This window comes from Osmerus eperlanus, chromosome 20 (assembly GCF_963692335.1).
Source record: "Osmerus eperlanus chromosome 20, fOsmEpe2.1, whole genome shotgun sequence".
NCBI classification, from domain to species: domain Eukaryota; kingdom Metazoa; phylum Chordata; class Actinopteri; order Osmeriformes; family Osmeridae; genus Osmerus; species Osmerus eperlanus.
In genome coordinates this window covers 11,455,232-11,475,200 of record NC_085037.1, presented here as the reverse complement: position 1 = coordinate 11,475,200, position 19,969 = coordinate 11,455,232, and the positions used below count along the sequence as shown (strand labels likewise).

General features: G+C 45.2%; 1 protein-coding gene across 1 annotated transcript in view; it reads left to right on the top strand.

The window, feature by feature from the left end:
- rims3 (regulating synaptic membrane exocytosis 3) overlaps positions 1-13,392 on the top strand; it is a 16,761-nt gene extending 3,369 nt beyond the window's left edge. The window contains 7 exon segments of the mRNA XM_062445995.1: positions 10,891-10,989; positions 10,992-11,052; positions 11,387-11,475; positions 11,933-12,018; positions 12,020-12,035; positions 12,377-12,508; positions 13,172-13,392. Coding sequence (XP_062301979.1) covers positions 10,891-10,989; positions 10,992-11,052; positions 11,387-11,475; positions 11,933-12,018; positions 12,020-12,035; positions 12,377-12,508; positions 13,172-13,392 — 704 coding nt within the window.
- The last annotated feature ends 6,577 nt before the right edge of the window (positions 13,393-19,969 follow it).

Sequence of the window (19,969 nt, the reverse complement as noted above, 5' to 3'; positions counted from 1 at the left end):
CAGAAGCGTGTGATTGTGAGATTGCGTGTGTGCATGTGTGAACTTACGACTGGTGTGCATTAACACTCAATGGCAAACTCCATTCTGCTCTATTGAGTGCTCATCCACAAACCTCATTTACAATCTTCTCTGGGCGTGTGGGGTGGTGTGGTCCAGTGTGGCAGGTCACACAAAACTGAATAAGAGGATCTAACATTATGGGAGACAGTAAACATTCAACAAAGGAGTCAGGTGGCTGAGCGGTTAGGGAAGCGGGCTAGTAATCAGAAGGTTGCCAGTTCGATTCCCGGCCGTGCCAAATGACGTTGTGTCCTTGGGCAAGGCACTTCACCCTACTTGCCTCGGGGGGTATGTCCCTGTACTTACTGTAAGTCGCTCTGGATAAGAGCGTCTGCTAAATGACTAAATGTAAATGTAACAAAATGAGATACAAGTGAAGACCCACTTCCAGTTTATATGCCAACTCCATTACCCAATTGAAGGACATTTGTCAGTGGTACTGTATATGACGAGTAGTATTTTATGTTTTAGTAATTTAAATATCTTTGTTATTTCCAATGAAGCAGCACTGAATGGAAGTTGAATCATGAGAGAGACAGAAATAAACTAAGAGGATCACAGAGGAGGGGGAAGAGAGGGTGTAGCAGAACATCACTCTGAGTTATTAAGTGGGAATGGAGCTTGAAGCTCTGAAATTGACACCCTCCTCTCCACATAATATAAAGGCTCTCATTCCCTCCAACACCAGAGGGGGGAGAGAGAGGGAGGGAGAGGGGGACAGAGAGAAGGGAGGGGGGGAGAGAGAGGGAGGGAGAGGGGGACAGAGAGAAGGGAGGGGGGGAGAGAGAGGGAGGGAGAGGGGGACAGAGAGAAGGGAGGGAGAGGGGGGGTGAGAGAAGGAGGGAGAGAGAGAGAAAGAGAAGGGAGAGAGACACAATCCCAATATTGCATATAGTTTCCTCTAAAACTTATGTGAATATACCATCCTCTTTAGGCGTCCCCGTCCCCCCCGCCTCCCAGACCTGACCCCCAATGAGGACGATCACATGGTTTACACGGAGGACAATAGAGAAACACAGCTTAGCGCTTACAGCCAAAACAAGATGCCTTGTTTGATAGTTGTGATCCACAGGCGCATTTCTGAGTCATCACGATTAGAGGCTTAATAGTAACTTACAAATACTCTGTTTCTGTGTCCCTGTGTGTGTGTGCGCGCGCGTCTGTGTGTGTGTAAACACAGCTGAGTCGTGGGAATTTGCATATCGGTGTTTTGAGAGTGAGTCAGACATGCTTTACTCACTTTCCTCCTGAGTCACTGTGTAGAGACGCTGGCTCCACGGGATCGCTGTGGCGTACAGAGTCCCTTTGCGTGTTGTGAAGCGCCGAGACAGACTCGAGAGAGAAAAGGTAAGCTCCATCGTTAGGGCTCTTCTCTCCTTACGGCGAGTCTGTGTAGCAGAAAACATGTCCACATCAACCACCATATCAGCCCTTTTTGTCTCCTGTTGTACTCACCAGGAGTGGGGGTATATGAGCAACAGGTGTGCCACGTTGAGGCTCTCTTCCCAGCCAGGAGTAGAGGGCTGGGCTGAGCCTCTCTCTTCCCCAGCCCAGGAGTAGAGGGCTGGGCTGAGCCTCTCTTCCCCAGCCCAGGAGTAGAGGGCTGGGCTGAGGCTCTCTTCCCCAGCCCAGAGTAGAGGGCTGGGCTGAGCCTCTCTTCCCCAGCCCAGGAGTAGAGGGCTGGGCTGAGCCTCTCTTCCCCAGCCCAGGAGTAGAGGGCTGGGTTGAGGGTAACGAGGTCAACGAGCTGCCAGGCCCATGGCCGACAAGGCCCCCTTGTCCCAGTGTGCGCAGTGCGTGTGCGTGTCCCTGTGTTAGCGTGTGTGAGTAAAGGTGCATGTATGTGAATGTACTGTGTGTGGACTGTGTATATGTATGTGTCGAGTGGGTACGCGAGTGTGCTGGATGTTCCAGTGTGTCGGTGTTTATGTGTGTGTGTGCACGTGAAGGAAAAGGGCGATCTGTTTGTTTGTTGGTGTGCGTTTGTGCACGTGTATGAATGAGGATGTTTGCCAAAGCATCTCTCCTCGGTATATCAACAGAGTGATGATGAAGCGTTTAATTTGATGCTGGTTTACTTTACTGGGTTTGCGAGGGAATGGATGTGTGTGTCTGTAGCCTTCGTGTTGACGAAGGAAAACACACAGATTCGACCATCAGCTTATCACAGCTGTCCCTGACTCATCTGATCCCCCCACCAGCCCCTCCTCCCTCTCCCCTTTCTGTCAAAAGTACCAGCATAGTTGCCAGAGGGACATTTTTACATCTTAAACCACGAGTCATATATCTAGAACGACGCTCTTTTCCTCTTGTGGAAAACGTTATGAGAGGCTGTTTGACTCCAGCTGTGCTGTCTGTCTCTCTGTCTCTCTGTTTTCATCTCACCTCTCGCTCTTCAACCCCCTCCCTCTTTCCAGCTCTTTGTTCTCTGTCCCTATCTCATCTCCATCTCTCTCTCTCTCTCTCTCTCTCTCTCTCTCTCTCTCTCTCTCTCTCTCTCTCTCTCTCTCTCTCTCTCTCTCTCTCTCTCTCTCTCTCTCTCTCTCTGTCTCTGTCTCTGTCTCTGTCTCTGTCTCTGTCTCTGTCTCTCTCTTTCTCTTTCTGTCTCTCTCTCTCCATCTCTCTGTCACTCACTAGATCCATGGCATGCTCCCGATCTTCTCTTAGGTTCGTTTCCAATAGTGATAGTGATAGTCTGTGTGTGTATGAGTGTGTACCTATGTATATAATTCCCGGCCGTGCCAAATGACGTTGTGCCCTTGGGCAAGGCACTTCACCCTACTTGCCTCTGGGAGAATTTCCCTGTACTTACTGTAAGTCGCTGTGGATAAGAGCGTCTGCTAAATGACTGAATGAATGGTGATATATACCTGCATGTGTGTGCATACAACTGGGAATGTGCACGGCCGTCAGGTACGTTCAGAGCAGGTAGATGGATGTCATCTCACCAGAACTGATTTGATTTGGACCGTGAAACCATTATCAGGACACAACCACGGCTCTATCTCAGAGTGAATCACCTGAGCCGGGTAAAGACTGTCGCACTCGTGTCCTCTAACCCAGTTGAGTCCCCCTCTGCCCCTTCGTGTTGTGGTGAGGTATACACTCATCCATGGCTCGGGGCTTCAGGACTTCAGAACAGTCAGAAAATTACAGTGTGTGCACAGAGCAGGAAGGCTTGTGTGAGGTGAGTCACTGTGATGATGGGATCCTCTGTGTGTTTGTGTGTGGTATGGCCATGTGTGTGTGTGTGTTTGGTGTCTTTCAGCATACCATAATAATGGTTTCATCACTGGACTTTCAGCAGAACTTCATCAGAACTCCTCTCTACATCAGAACTCCTCTCTACTACAGGAGACCTGTAAACACACACACACATATATAACACACACACACACAAACCCGCCGTGGCTTTCTATATTTCTCTGCTTGTCTTTGTCTTTCTTGTTCTCCGTCTCCCCCTCTCTCGCGACCCCTTCCTTACCTCTCCTGAAAGCGGTGCAGTAGCAGAAATGAGGGCACAGTGAGCTTGGTGCAGAGTAGCAACACACACTTGCACGTGTGCACACAGACACACACAAACACACACACTGCTCCCGCTAAACCAAAGAGGACATATGTGCAGGCAGTTTGCTGAACACGATGCCAGGTCTGAGACTGCTCTGTCACATGCTGTCTTTCTCTCTCTGTCTCCCCCTCTCGTCTCCCCCTCTCTCTGTCCCCCCCCTCTCTCTCCCCCTCTCTCTCTCTTTCTCTCTCAGAATTGACTAATCAAGCGGAGATTGAAACAGAATTAAATTACACCCCTGTATAATGAATAGACTAAATAAGACGATCCCTTGCTCTTAGTGCAATAGATCTTCTAATCCATGTGAGGGCTTCTGTCATTTACAGCTGTGAACCTGACCTGGCCCTGTGATCATACTTATTTGTGTCGGGGTTGTTTTCTGTAATCCCAACGTAAAGGATAAGCAATCCATGATCACAGCGAAAGCCCACTAATCCAAGACATAAACAAGCACCAAGGTTGCTAAGATTGGTTTAATACATTTGAGAGGTCAAGAGAATTTTTGGGGGACAGAATCACAGTTTCTAAGTAAGTCTATCACTTGAATTTAACCTTAAACCATGTATATGTGTGTGTGTGTGTGAGAGAGAAAGTGTGTGTGTGTGTGTGTGTGTGTGTGTGAGAGAGAGAGAGAGAGAGAGGGAGAGAGAGAGAGAGAGGGAGAGAGAGAGAGAGAGTATGTGTGTAATGAGTAGGTAGCTGGACCACTTTCAAAGAGCATCAGCTCTGGTTTGTAAACAGCTGAATCAGACAGAAGGATCTTAAAATGCACGCACGCTAATACACTCACAGGCACACATGCACATACACACACACACATTTACAGACACACGTTCAAACACTTACATACACACGCACACACATTTACAGACACACATTCACAGACACACACAGACATACACACACAGACATTCACAGACACACACACACACACACTCACATGTGACTGTGTAGGGCTGCAGTGAGACATCCAGCCAAGCGGACTGTTTGAACATGTGGAGGGGTTCAGTGTGGACTCCATCTCACCCCATCAGTAACCTTCTCCAGCCCTGCTTGGTAACTGTTGCTATGCACGGTGGAACGTCAGTGTTCACTGATGCAGCCAATAGCAGGAGACACCGGCAATCTATATTACAGACCATAATGAGAAAGACTTCCTCAGTGTTCTCTTCAAATGTCAGAGCGGCCTAATGATCTGCCACACACATGTACACACACACACACACACACACACACACACACACAAGCACGTATACACATGCACACACACACACACACACACACACACACACACACATACATACACACATACACGTATACAAATGCATGCACACATATGCACGCACACATACATACACACATATACACCCGCAAACACACACATGCACACACACGCATGCACAGGCACAGACACACACACATACAAACACACACACACATTGCTATTCCATATGGTTCTCTTTTCTGCATTGTTGACACTTTCCTCAGAGCTGTCCTCCCCTCCTGTCCTCCCCTCTCTCATCTCCCGTGTTCATCTCACACCATCAAACCCTTGTGTTGTCTGGAGAGTCAAGAATCACCTGCCACTTCGCTCAGCAGCAGAAAACCCCCTGAATGATCTCTTTTCATCTTGATATGTGCATGAACCTTTCCCAGAGTGGCCCATTATTCGAAGAACCTTGTGAAACATTGCCTTTGTTCATATTTCCATGAAACGTTGTCTGATATGTAATCACTAAGTCTCCCCAAGAACCACAAAAACACACACACGATGGGGTACTGAGATGAAGCGTGCTACTGATTACTGATCCAGAGGTAGAACGGTGGTGCAGATGTAACCGGTGTGAATCGTGAAACTCACTCCTCAGGTATGTAACAGGCCACCCGCATCAACGAATAGCTAGCTTTTCTTTGGCGTAGCTTTTAGTGGTTGCGCTTGGCAGTCAGAGGGGGCGTGTTCGAGATCAGGCAGGGACAAACAAATGGTCCATAAAGCCTTTTGACGGAGCAAGACCACGTCTGTTACACCCCCGTTACACAGATGACAGCACCTTCAGGTCTATCAGGGAGTCAGATGGCTGAGCGGTTAGGGAGTCGGGCTATTAATCAGAAGGTTGTTGGTTCGATTCCCGGCCGTGCAAAATGACGTTGTGTCCTTGGGCAAGGCACTTCACCCTACTTGCCTTGGGGGGAATGTCCCTGTACTTACTGTAAGTCGCTCTGGATAAGAGCGTCTGCTAAAAGACTAAATGTAAATGTAATTGTATCTCTGCTGAAGCCATGAAGGTGCCGATTCATGGCACTGATTCAGTAGACACGAGTGGCGTCTACTGATGAACGTCAGTCTTTCTGCACTGAAAAGGTGAAACCCCAGAGATTCCAAAAGTTTGGGATGAATAACAGGTCGGGTTTTAAAATTCAATCCATGGGTTTTATTGCTATTTAAGGGTTTAAGCATTTTTTTGCCCTAGGCCTTGGTTTATCCGACTTCTCTATCCTGTGTGTGTGGGACCACTTCTCTCCCAGTGTTGTGCAACATGTATCATGTCTGGTCTGTTGACTGTGAGTGGAGCTCAGCTGGGACCTGTGTTACTCATCCTCCTGATTCAGGATAAGCCTAATTGCCATGCAGCAAATTTAAACTCCCCCACCCCCCACCCATCTTAGAGAACAATAGACAAGAGCAGCTTACATAATGCTCCTCCAGGCCTGGGCACTCGTACACGCAACAACACAGCCATCTTCAGAGATGCAGAAGATACAGCTGCTTTAGAACCCTGGGACGGATGGACGGATGGAGGAAAGGAGGATGAAAATTATGGAGTGATGTAATAGCGAGAGGAGAAGAGATGGGGGGTGATATAGTGGTGTATGATAGAGATGAGGGGTGGAGGGGGGTGATATAGTGGTGTATGATAGAGATGAGGGGTGGATGGGGGTGATATAGTGGTGTATGATAGAGATGAGGGGTGGAGGGGGGTGATATAGTGGTGTATGATAGAGATGAGGGGTGGAGGGGGGTGATATAGTGGTGTATGATAGAGATGAGGGGTGGAGGGGGGTGATATAGTGGTGTATGATAGAGATGAGGGGTGGAGGGGGGTGATATAGTGGTGTATGATAGAGATGAGGGGTGGAGGGGGGTGATATAGTGGTGTATGATAGAGATGAGGGGTGGAGGGGGGTGATATAGTGGTGTATGATAGAGATGAGGGGTGGAGGGGGGTGATATAGTGGTGTATGATAGAGATGAGGGGTGGAGGGGGGTGATATAGTGGTGTATGATAGAGATGAGGGGTGGAGGGGGGTGATATAGTGGTGTATGATAGAGATGGACAGATGCCAGAAGACAGCAGGGGGGGGGGGAGGGGTACTGATCTGATTGGGCGATTTGGGAACGTAGCAAATGGGGAGAGGGATGGGGGAAGGGGGGGAGGGGTGATGATCTGGTAACAAAAGAGAGAGAGAGAGATAGATAGGGAAAGAGAGAGAGAGTGAGCGGGGAAAGAGAGAGAGAGTGAGAGAGGGAAAGAGAGAAAGAGACAGAGAGATACAAAGAGAGAGAGATAGAAAGAGACAGAGAGGGAAAGAGACAGACAGATAGAGAGACAGATAGAGAGATAAAGAGAGAGACAGATAGAGAGACAAGGGGGGCAGGATACTCACAAACACGCTGGTAGGGGATCTTGGTGCAATGCAGACGGCATTACCATGGAAACGGGCGAGAGAGGGAGAAAGCAGGCGAAGAGGGAGGGGATTAGAGCTGAAGGAAGAGATTACTGCCGATCACCACAAGGGGTGGGGTGTGGTGGAGGGTGGCTAGGGTAACAGGTGTTTCTGTTTGAGTGGGGCTTCGATACAGTGGATATTTTTAGGGGAGGAGAACACATCTGCACAAGACAATACGGTGTCGAGTAAGTTCTGTGGGCTCTGTACTACTGTACCTCCAACCTCTTCACCTGGACTCACATCCTCATGTCACTGTTCCACAAGGTCTGACCCCAGCCCCAGCCCCCAGCCCCCGCCCCTGCCCCTGCCCCAGGTCTTACAGTAAAGAGCAGTGGTTGGAGTCAGAGTATATGAGTATGAGTCCTGCGCGGCCTTTGGTGGATGAACACTACAGAGGTGGAGGGCTGGTTCATGAGGAGGATGAGATGGTGAATGTAGATTTGTTTGGTTGGGAGGGGGGGGGGTGTGGGTGAGGGGGGGTTGTGTCGCTATGGCGCCCCACTGTCTCAGGTTGCACTGTCTGGGATGAGCCTCTATCTGAGGGTGGGGGGTTGTCATGGCAGCAGAGGTGCTTGGGGTTTGTCGGAGCGCCAGTGATGCATACGCACACACACACAGAGGCTGAGGTATTCTTGTCTGGAGGATTATAAATAGCAAGGCAACAGCACCCCTCTTCTGATCCTCCTCTCTCCTGGAGCCCCGTTATCCTCTCTCTCTCTCTCGCTCTCTCTCTCTCTCGATTTCGAACCAGAACCTGGTGTTGGAACCAGAACTAGAACCATATAGAAGCTATAGGTAAGAGACCATATCCAGAAATAGAACCATATAGAAGCTATAGGTAAGAGACCATATCCAGAAATAGAACCATATAGAAGCTATAGGTAAGAGACCATATCCAGAAATAGAACCGTATAGAAGCTATAGGTAAGAGACCATATCCAGAAATAGAACCGTATAGAAGCTATAGGTAAGAGACCATATCCAGAAATAGAACCGTATAGAAGCTATAGGTAAGAGACCATATCCAGAAATGGAACCGTATAGAAGCTATAGGTAAGAGACCATATCCAGAAATGGAACCGTATAGAAGCTATAGGTAAGAGACCATATCCAGAAATGGAACCGTATAGAAGCTATAGGTAAGAGACCATATCCAGAAATGGAACCGTATAGAAGCTATAGGTAAGAGACCATATCCAGAAATTGAACCGTATAGAAGCTATAGGTAAGAGACCATATCCAGAAATAGAACCGTATAGAAGCTATAGGTAAGAGACCATATCCAGAATAGAACCGTATAGAAGCTATAGGTAAGAGACCATATCCAGAAATGGAACCGTATAGAAGCTATAGGTAAGAGACCATATCCAGAAATGGAACCGTATAGAAGCTATAGGTAAGAGACCATATCCAGAAATGGAACCGTATAGAAGCTATAGGTAAGAGACCATATCCAGAAATAGAACCGTATAGAAGCTATAGGTAAGAGACCATATCCAGAAATAGAACCGTATAGAAGCTATAGGTAAGAGACCATATCCAGAAATAGAACCGTATAGAAGCTATAGGTAAGAGACCATATCCAGAAATAGAACCGTATAGAAGCTATAGGTAAGAGACCATATCCAGAAATAGAACCGTATAGAAGCTATAGGTAAGAGACCATATCCAGAAATAGAACCGTATAGAAGCTATAGGTAAGAGACCATATCCAGAAATAGAACCGTATAGAAGCTATAGGTAAGAGACCATATCCAGAAATAGAACCATATAGAAGCTATGGTAAGACCCAGACATCTGTAGATAGACCTGAGGCCTCAGTCTCAGATCAGCAAGGACAGTCCACGTCTCTGTCAACATCTCTCAGACCTCCCCTGAGCAGTCCATCCCAAAATATCCTTGTCGATCATGTGTGTGTGAGAGAGTTTTTGTGTTATGTTGTCATTACCAGGAACACTGCTGTTGCATTGACACTTACTGGGGTGGTGTGTGTGTGAGTGAATGTGAGGGTGCCTTCCTGTGACATTAGCTTGTGTAAAGGAAGAATATGTGTTGGGATTATGTACAAAGAGAAAGATCCGGGCTCTGAAAGCACAGCAGTGTATTAAGTTCACCGACTCACGTGCCAGTGTGAGACAGTCAGAACGTAAAAGAAAGAAATAGTGAATGTGTGCGTGAGTGTGTGAATGTGAGTGTGTGTGTGTGAGTGTGTGTGTGCGTGAGTGTGTGTGCGTGTGTGTGTGTGTGTGAGGAAAGTGCATGTGTTCCCTTGCCTACTCTCTTAATATTTCATACTGTAGTGTAAGCCAGTGGACAGACCTTTCCTGTTCAGGTATTTATAACAAGCTATTTTCACCTGAGCACTGGAAAATGTATGTGTGGCACTCTGAGGAGATCATAAGCCGTAGCGTTTATGAGGCCCCGTGGACCTCAGACCACTGTCCCCCCCTCCCCCTCCTCTCCCCCCGAGGAATGAAAGATGGCAGAGAGGCAGAGAGAAGAAGGGAGGGGGGGAAAGATAAAGAACAGTGAAGAGGTGGAAGTTAAGACTGCTTGAGTGTAGACCCTCACTCCTCTGACATCACTCCTCTGACGTCACTCCTCTGACATCACTCTCATCATGGGAAGACGCATCTGACATTGCTTCTAGTGTCCCACACACACACACACACACACACACAGACCCTCACACACACACACACACACAGACCCTCACACACACACACACAGACCCACACACAGACCCTCACACACACACATAAGCCTCAAATTGCTTCCACTGTTCTACACACACACACAGACTCACACACAGACTCACACACAGACACTTCATGGATAATATGTCCTGACATTGCTTCCAGTCACACACACACACACACCCTTTATCACTCTCAGTGTGTCATTACAGTGACTGATACCTTGAAAGCCGCTTCCAGGGTTAGCAGGCCAGCTCTCTGTTCTCCTGGTGTCAGCAGACCTGCAAAGCCTAAATGGTGTGTGTGTATGTGTGTGTACGTGTCTGTGTATGTGTGTGTAAACAGGCTTACTGCCCACCACATTATCCCATTGCAGAAGGCGCCACAGTGCTTGTGTTTGTGAGCCTTTGTGAGTGCAAGAGAGAAAAGTTTGTCTGAAACAGCAGAGGTTGAGAGAGGTTGAGAGAGAGGTTGAGAGAGGGTTGAGAGAGAGGTTGAGAGAGAGAGAGAGGAGAGAGAGAGAGAGAGAGAGAGAGAGAGACAGACAGACAGACAGACAGACAGAGATAGAATGAGGTAAAGGTGCTAGAAGGATAGAGGGAGGGCGAAAGATAGAGGGAGAAAGAGACTCATGACTTTCATGCTCGAGTGCCCCCAGTTCTAAACACACCGTAGAGTAGAAGCGTTATCCAGCTTCCCCACAGTCAAATCAATGATCTTTCAGCTTGTTGCATCGCTAGAACCCGAGTACGAGTTTCCAATACCGTACCCATGGTGATGCACTGTAACACATGGACTCTGTGGTAACACCGTGACCTTTGACCTGTCCTCGCTCAGACGGCGGCAACAAGAAGCTTCGCAGCACCATCAGGCGGAGCACGGAGACGGGCATCGCCGTGGAGATGAGGAACCGGGTGACGAGGCAGGGCAGCAAGGAGTCACCGACGGCAGCACCAACTCTAACAGCTCCGACGGAACGTATGTCCTGCCTGTCTGCCTGTCTGTCCTGCCTGTCTGTCTGCCTGTCTGTCTGTCTGTCCACCTGTCTGTGTGTGTGTGTGTGTCTGTATCCGGTCTATCTGTTTGTCAGTCAATCTGTCTGTCTCTTTATTGAATCCTCCTTTTCCACTTCTCTCTCTCTCTCTCTCTCTCTCTCTCTCTCTCTCTCTCTCTCTCTCTCTCTCTCTCTCTCTCTCTCTCTCTCTCTCTCTCTCTCTCTCTCTCTCTCTCTCTCTCTCTCTCTCTCTCTCTCTCTCTCTCTCTCTCTCTCTCTCTCTCTCTCTCTCTCTCTCTCTCTCTCTCTCTCTTTCTCTCAGGTTTGTCTTTCCAACAGCACCCCAGAAAGTCAGTTCAGCGACTTCCTGGATGGACTAGGCCCCGCCCAAATTGTTGGCCGGCAGACACTAGCCACGCCCCCCATGGGTAAGTTAGTCACTACGCCCCCAACCACATACTTTACTACTTACTGTTTACTTGGTACTACTGCTGGTATGTTGCATGCTGTATGCATGAAATTCAGGATCATTTGTATAATTGGGGTCACAAACTGGAACACAAATTTTTGCTCTCGGTTCCGATCGTTCCATGCTTGACACCTCCTCTGTGCAGAGGGGTTGTCAAAAAAGTCCGAAAAATATTTTGTTAGCTTTCAAACCGCAAAATGCTACTGGATGAAGTCCATCATCGGTTTGCAAAGGAACACACGCCCCCTCCTGTTCAACATCGGTATTGCAGATTCAGTTCAGCCACAATGTCTGACCAGCTGGGGCTAATAGAAAGGGACTCTTTGCTCTGTTATGGTGACAGGGTAATGTAGTTTCATAAATAAGACTACAAATGTGTGTTTTCTTAGAGTGTGTGTGTGTGTGTTTTCTTCCAGGGGATGTCCATGTGGGGATGGTGGACAGGGCAGGGCAGCTGGAGGTAGAAGTCAACCAGCCAGAGGGATTGACCCCCAAACCAGGCCTCCAAGAACATCCCAGGTACCTTTGCAGTGCTTTCAAATAACTTTATTAGTGTTCTCGCTTCCAGCAAGGCACACTACTGTTACCTCACACTGTATGTTATTGTTGTAGACACCACTACTCCTCCCACAGTGTTTGTGCTACGTAGACATGAAATGTGTTGTGATGTGCCTACTATTATTATTAGCCACTGCTGATACAATAGCCGTGTTGTGGCATCTCTTGGTGTGGCAGCCGCAAGCACACAATTTCACCAGAAATGTTCTAGTTATTCTTTAACATGGTATATTATTCTTTGAAAAAGACTATGATTGTCGTGTAGCTGAGTTTGTACGTGTGTGTGTTGACCTGTGGAGCAGCGACCTACGTGAAGGTGTACGTTCTGGAGAACGGCATGTGCCTGGCGAAGAAGAAGACCAGAGTGGTGAAGAAGACTCTGGACCCAACATACCAGCAACCTCTGCTGTTTGAAGAGAGTCCGCAGGGGGAAAGTCCTTCAGGTAGGCCTCTGTCCTCCATGCTGTTCCCCTGACCTCCTCCCCTTCGTATCTACCTCTCTTACTGGACACAACTATATGTATTTTTGTATTTTTGACTATCTCACTATCTGTTTATTTTTAAACTCTCTTTTACTCTCTCTTTGACTCTCTCTCTCTCTCTCTCTCTCTCTCTCTCTCTCTCTCTCTCTCTCTCTCTCTCTCTCTCTCTCTCTCTCTCTCTCTCTCTCTCTCTCTCTCTATCTCTCTCTCTCAATCTTTCTCTCCATGTCTCTCTCCCTCTTCCTCTCTCTCCGTCTCTTAAACCTTCTCACCATCTCCCTCTTTCTCTCTTTTTTCCGTCTCTTTCCATCTCTCTTCCTCTCTCTCTCCACATCTCTCCCTCCCTCTTTCTCTCTCTCTCCTCATCTCTCCCTCCCTCTCTCCGCATCTCTCCCTCCCTCTCTCTCCTTATCTCTTCCTCCCTCTCTCTCCTTATCTCCCTCCCTCTCTCTTTGTATCTCTCCCTCCCTCTCTCTCCGCATCTCTCCCTCCCTCTCTCTCCTTATCTCTCCCTCCCTCTCTCTTTGCATCTCTTCCTCCCTCTCTCCGCATCTCTCCCTCTCTCTCCCTCCCTCCCTCTCTACATCTCTCCCTCCCTTTTTCTCTCTCCGTCCTCGCTCCAGGTCATAGTATGGGGGGACTACGGGCGCATGGACCACAAGTGCTTCATGGGAATGGCTCAGATTCTACTGGAGGACTTGGACCTGTCAGCCACGGTCAGCGGCTGGTACAAGCTGTTCCCTACCTCCTCCCTGGCCGACCCCAGCATCGGCCCCCTCACCCGCCGGCTGTCCCAGTCCTCCCTGGAGAGCGCCACCAGCCCCACCTGTACCTAGGCACGTAGACACACACACACACACTCACACACTCACTCACTCACTCGCACTCACACAAGCATGTAGGTGTGTGCAAACACACTCCCACTCATGTCCACTTCCCCCCCGCAGTTCAGAGAACACAACCGTCAGTGGTCGTCTGATTTTTACGTAGAGGAGATCTGATTTAGTCAGAGCGTGTGTAATATGTAGCATCTCCACTCTGGTAATCAGGTGATGTTCTTTACATCCAGCTCCCAGAATTCCAAGGAACTTCTCATCTGAGGGTCATTCCAATGCCAGTTTTTAAAACTTCTCTATGCCAAACTAAGGGAAAAAAAGACTTTATTTTTAAAAACCAAAGCAATTAGTATTAGTACCAGAGTTGGAATAGAATATTCAGATATGGATATGTAGCAAAGTCGATGACTTAGATGTAATGCAAAAAAGAAGATACATTCTAGAATAACCAACACACACACACACACACACACACAGACAGACACACAAACACACAGGCTGTTATGGAGAGAAACAGAATACATACCAGCAGATGCAGACACAGCACGCACGCACACACACACACACACACACACACACACATACGCACACGCACTTACTCGGGCAGGGTCAGATGTTCACATGATGTTCACATGATGTTCACATGATGTTCACATGATGTTCACATGATGTTCATTATGTGAGGTAGCAACGAAAACCTCTGATCACCACAAAACAGAGTTTATTATAGAAATAAATATATATAGATAGCTTCTGTTGTGTTTACATGTATTAGCTGCTTATCTGCACGTTTGCTTGCAACCCTTATTGAGACCATTTTAAAGTGCTATTTTTTAGCTTGCCTTGAAGAATATATTAGGAATATAGTAGTTCTTTATTTATTTAGCTCTCTATCCTGTCTAAGGAATGAAACATTGAGTTAGGGAGAAGACGGGGCCTTTGTGACGTCCTCATCTTTAGATCAGAGAGCTAGTCCTGACTAACCAGCATCCCTCATGAAAAGCTGCATTATGGTGTAGAGGAGAACATACACAAAGTCCTGTTCCTTTATCGACACTCCCTGGGCACACTGGGAAACGTAGTCCCAGCTGCAGCCTAGGATTATTGTTTTCCCACGACAAACTTCACATCCGAGAGGACCAAAGCTCTGTCCCACTATAAACCCAACCAGAAACTGGACTCAATCTGTTGAATTCACTGTTGATTTATGGATTTATGATGTCCTTTTTAGTTTCACACCTGCGTCTGAGAAGTGTCAGCATATGACACCTGGACAGATAACCCAAGATTACCCACACAAACTTACACACACACACACTTTGATAGGTACACACATATTTCCTCTCTTCTTCTGTGACGGGGTGTGTGTTCACATATTTAAAACTTTGCTTTGGAAGCCTACCCAGAACATGGATATTGTATGAATATAGAATAATTATAAAAAAACTAAACAGATTCAGGCGTGAGAGAGAAGGGTGTTTTGAAACACTCGACAATCTCCTTGCTCTATGTCCTGTAGAAATCTAACATGCACAATCGTGTTGTGGTTTTCAGCTGTTTGTGTCAAAGATGGCGGCAAATAAGTGTTAATAAACAACAACTATTCTATGTGAGAGTCACATGACATAAACCTCACAGTGTTCCACTTCCTTTTAATTAGTTAGTCTTTCCGTTCAACTTCAGTCCCTCTGCACAGGGTGGCTTGGTCTCCTCAACTGAATGCCAGCATGACAAATTTGACGTTCAAACGGAAAGGCACTCGAATGGACTGAAGAGGATGAGCGTCCAATGAAATAGACACAAGGTTGACAGGCTTATTTAGAAACTTTGAACTTTCAAACAACTGGATCACTCCCCCCCCCTCCCCCTCTTCCCTTCCTTTGAGACTTTATCCCTTCGGATGGTTCCTCTCTCAAAGCCAAGGTCTGGCCAAGCGCCCCTACTCACCCTGGCACCTGACCTTCCTCTCATTGACGAATGGCGAGTGAGACCATTCGATTATTTCCTCTAAACTTTGGAGTACTTCCTTGCCAATGACTTCATGTATATGAAGTCATTCTCAGTGTAATTTATTTATGTTTATTCATGTTTTGTAAACGGCTGGCATGGTGCATTAGAAACAAGAACCTTTACTTTTTTGGTATTTGCACATGTTTTCTTCAGCAAAAGCCTTTTGTGACCTCTAAGAGAGAGTAAACAAATGTTTGGTGGAAAGAAAAAAGTAGCTATTCCGAAAAACATTTTTATTGAATTTGTGTAATTTAGAGCAAAATTTCCCTGTTCACTGCTAAATGTTTAGTCCTTGGTAAAATCTGTTAAATGACTACTGATACTGGATATTGATATTTTTACATGTGATGTCCGTGTTGGGGACTAATATGAGATTCTCTGTCCTTTAACTGTACTGTATTGAGTAGCAACACAATGTTAATCTTGGGTATTTAAGGGTGAGAAAAGCAAGAGAGGGTGACTGCATGAACCCTAATGTAAAGTTATTTATTAGATTTTTTACATTGAGGGAAGATATTTGCCAAATTTGTCCAAAACAGTTTTTCAACCAAAAGGAGAAATGGCAGTATTTTATAGAAGGTGGAAAAGCTATATGACAAATACTGATGGATGAATATTGGATGGATGAATAGATAATGGATGAATGGAACATGGATGGATGACTGAATGGATGGATGAAATATAGATTATGGATGGAAAGATGGATGGGTACATCCATTTTAGCATAGCTAGACAGGTATATTGGTAACATGGGAGTGTTGTTGTTTCTTGAAGCAACAATCATGGAAAACAAAGGGTTTGGGAGGGCAAGAGAGCAAAAAGAGAGAGAGCATTAGATAGAAGAGAGGCAGGCCAACAATCTGGAACTAAATAGAGAGGTCATTTTTCTCAGTTATCTTGCATGGCTTAGCTAACGTGTAATTTCATACAGTACAGGCACTGGCTAAAGAGGGAATGGAGAAAGGTGTGAAAGGTAGTCTGATATACATTTCCAGATTGATAGTCAACTTTCCCACTCTTTGTCTGGCCTCTGTTTTCAGACACCGTAGTCTAGCAAAGTTGTGAATGTACCACAAGCACTGAGCTGTCTCCTGTAAGATTGAACCCCACCACATTTGAGACATTTTATTGGCTAGTCACTTGGATGTAACCTGTCCTCAAGCTTGTTCTGCTGTAGAATCTGTAGTTGGAGCATTGTGGATCTCTTCCGCTTTTCTGTTTAAACTGTTTTATAATGTCTCAGATCAACCCAATATCTATTTAATATTGAAAATGATTTTATTTTTCTAAGGAGATGAGTCTTAGAGGAGACAGATGTGTGATGGAGGATCCTTTGGGATTCTGCCTGTAGAGTCTCGTGAAAATGAGGGCTTGTTCAGTTTACAAAGGCCTTATTTTATTTAGGAGGGTCATACTCCTGTATTGTAGCACAGACACACAATTTAAAGTTTGGAAAACAAAGTAATGGGCTTGAAAATATTGTACTGATGTTATATCTCTGTATATGTATTCTGTTTTCTGAATGTATTTCTTAATCGTAAGACCAGATCTGCGTGTGAATGTACGTATGTCATTTATTTTTTTGTAAATGATTACAGATCTTTCAAGGGAACTTCTGTGTCGATTAAGGCTATGCCTGTTTCATTATTCTTTCTTCTTCTGTTGTTTATTTAACTGACTCACACAGCTCTGTGGTTTTCTCTAAGCTAAACATGAGGAAGAGACTCAATCAGGCGAAACAGATTTCATTTATTTAAATCGTCATGATTAGTCTAAGATGATAACTCCCTGCATCAATTTCATAGCTAAATTGCTAAATGAAGTCCTCTATTAACTTTAGCTGAATTGTAATACTTTTGTACTTTGAAAACGAACAACTTTTTCGCATGGTTTCTTTGACAATATTATTGTATACGTATTATTGATGATGATGATAAAAGGAAGATGATTATGATGTAATTTAACCAACTTTTGAAATATACTCTGTATCCTGTTATAGGATGACTGCGACTTGCAAGAATTGTGAACAATTGTATCCTAGCGAAGCATGAATTTAGCCTTCCAGACATACAAAATAGAGTAGGCCTACTTCTACTGGCAATAATTTATTTCCTGATTTCAGAGAGAGAACTGGTCTGCCTGGGGCTACGTCTCATTGGTTCACAGTTACCAAGGTAACCTCTGACTGTTTCAATTGCACTAGCATTACCAGTACCCCTGTTAAACCCTGTAGAACTGAACAGAACAGGAATGTTAGGGGTATTCACAGGAATATATTGCAGTTTTTCTTAAAGGGAGACCAAGAGACAACTGCATTGAAAAAAAAGAAGACATTTTATGATAAAACTTTAAACCCATGTTTTCCACGAGCAACAAAAAACGTCTGCAGTCTTAACAGCTGCTTGTCAATGTAGCAAACACCATTCAGGTCAAGAAGGATTATTTTCTTTTTGTTTTCCCACTGAGTCCAATGAGCAAATTTGAATTTTGCTGCTGTATGTTTAAAGACTGTTCGTTGATATTCACGTTTTAACGGTCGTTAGTCACAGCAAGTTCCTTAGCGGCTATCTTGTCCTCTTCACTGTCTGTAGATGAGCGCTAAAGCAATGTAGTCCACCGTATCTCTCTCCCCTAAAAGACAACCTCCTATTCCCCAAACCAAGCCTTAACGCACCGAAAACTGACAAAATACTCTTCCCAAACCATGTCTAAACTCTAGCGCATGCCCCTCACACATCTTTTCATGCAGATATTAAATTGAAGTTACATTTACATGACATCACCTTTAGCCAATTATTTTTAACCCCACATAGGCACACAGGCTCATTCACACACAAAATTGCAAAGTGATGTCTTTGACTTGGTCTAATTGTGCTGACTGACGGGGCGGTGTTGGTAGATGAAGGTTGTCTTTTTGAACTAGCCTAGCCATAGTGATAGGATGAGATCTTTCTGTGAGAAGGCAGGCTGGAAAAAGTTGCACGACACTGAAGAAAGTTGACTCCTCACATGTAGAAACTCTGCATATCACATAGCTTCTGTCTTCTTTGAAGAGATGTCTGAAGTGAGTTTGAAATCACAAAGCATTGCGGAACGACTTAAGGATGTGGTACATGGCAAAGAAAAGGAGCTGTAATTTTATACCTGTGCTTTGTAAATGTTTTCTATGTGCAGTATTTGATAATGTAAAACTGGTATTTTTGTGGTTTGTACGCTGCAGAATTGATTACTTAAAGTGCACGTAGTTTTGTAAGAAAATAGAGCCAAACCGAGGAAAAAAAAGATACAAAATGTCAGATTCAGAAGCCTGTATTTGCATGCCCTTTGCCATCTGGACGCAAAGTCAATAAAGTTTGATTTGAATCACAATTTTCTTTCTGCTCAAGCTGTTTTTATGTGAGAGATGCTACCGTCCGTTGAGGCCATAGAGACCACACCCAGATTTTAAACAAAACATGTCTATATCTTTATTTCTTTCACACATAGACAAGCTTTTATTTTTTGATGTGTTATACACATTTGATACACTAACAGATGTTTGAAAATGTCAAAGCAATTGTAATATACAGAACTAATAATATACATATTATTAATTGTTTTACAACATAATATACAGAAAAACATTCTAAATACACTAATTGAATTAATGACGACTACATAATAAAATATACATTCATTTTGTATACAAGCAAAAGGGAAAAAGATATCAAACAAACCCAAAGATTCTTGCAAAGGACAAAACTGTGACATTATAGCGTCTCCTGACCTACAGGTGGAGATATAAACATTCGTGAATAGAATGGCGTTTCATTGCTTTTTAAAGGTTCATTGCTTTGCGATGTGGTCTCTATAGATAACCCAGTTTTACAATGGACTGTCAGTCTGGGCAGACAAACAGGTAATGTATCAAAACCACGGCTGAACCAGTACTATAGTGGCTGTGTCTGACACAAAGGATGTATTACTGATCGTCAAAGGAGAAACAGTAAGCGGTATATAGCCTAACGATAAGGACCCATCTTGTCTCCTCCTGTCTACCACATCTTCTCTTGCCTCCTCCGTGGTTTATGTTTCTCTCTTCCTTTCCTAACATTCACACAATACTCTACACGTTCCTTAAATCATAGAAAGGTGGGATGGTTTGAAATTATTTACACTATTACCTTCATGCATCATAATTACTCATAACAATCTTGATTATAATAACAAGCACAGAAAAAAGTTGTGTAGTCATGACGGGGGGTGGCATGGGGGTAAGAGAGGGCACCTACTTAGGAATGATTGAAGTGAGTCAGCTGATTGATTGCTGCTAAATTCGTAGAAAGTTCCTCGCCAAAACTGTAAACGCCGACAAAACAACCTGAAGTCTCAACAGTAGGCATATTACTGCTTGCTATGTGAGTTTACATTCACAGCTCTGTAGTAAGCCAAAGGGAGAAGCCAAAATTGAATCCCCCCCAAGACAAATGTACAGTCACAAATACATTCAGACATCCAGAACATTTAAAGACATGGACAATAAGCACGCTGACACAGACAATGGTATATTCGTGGAAAGCCAGATTAC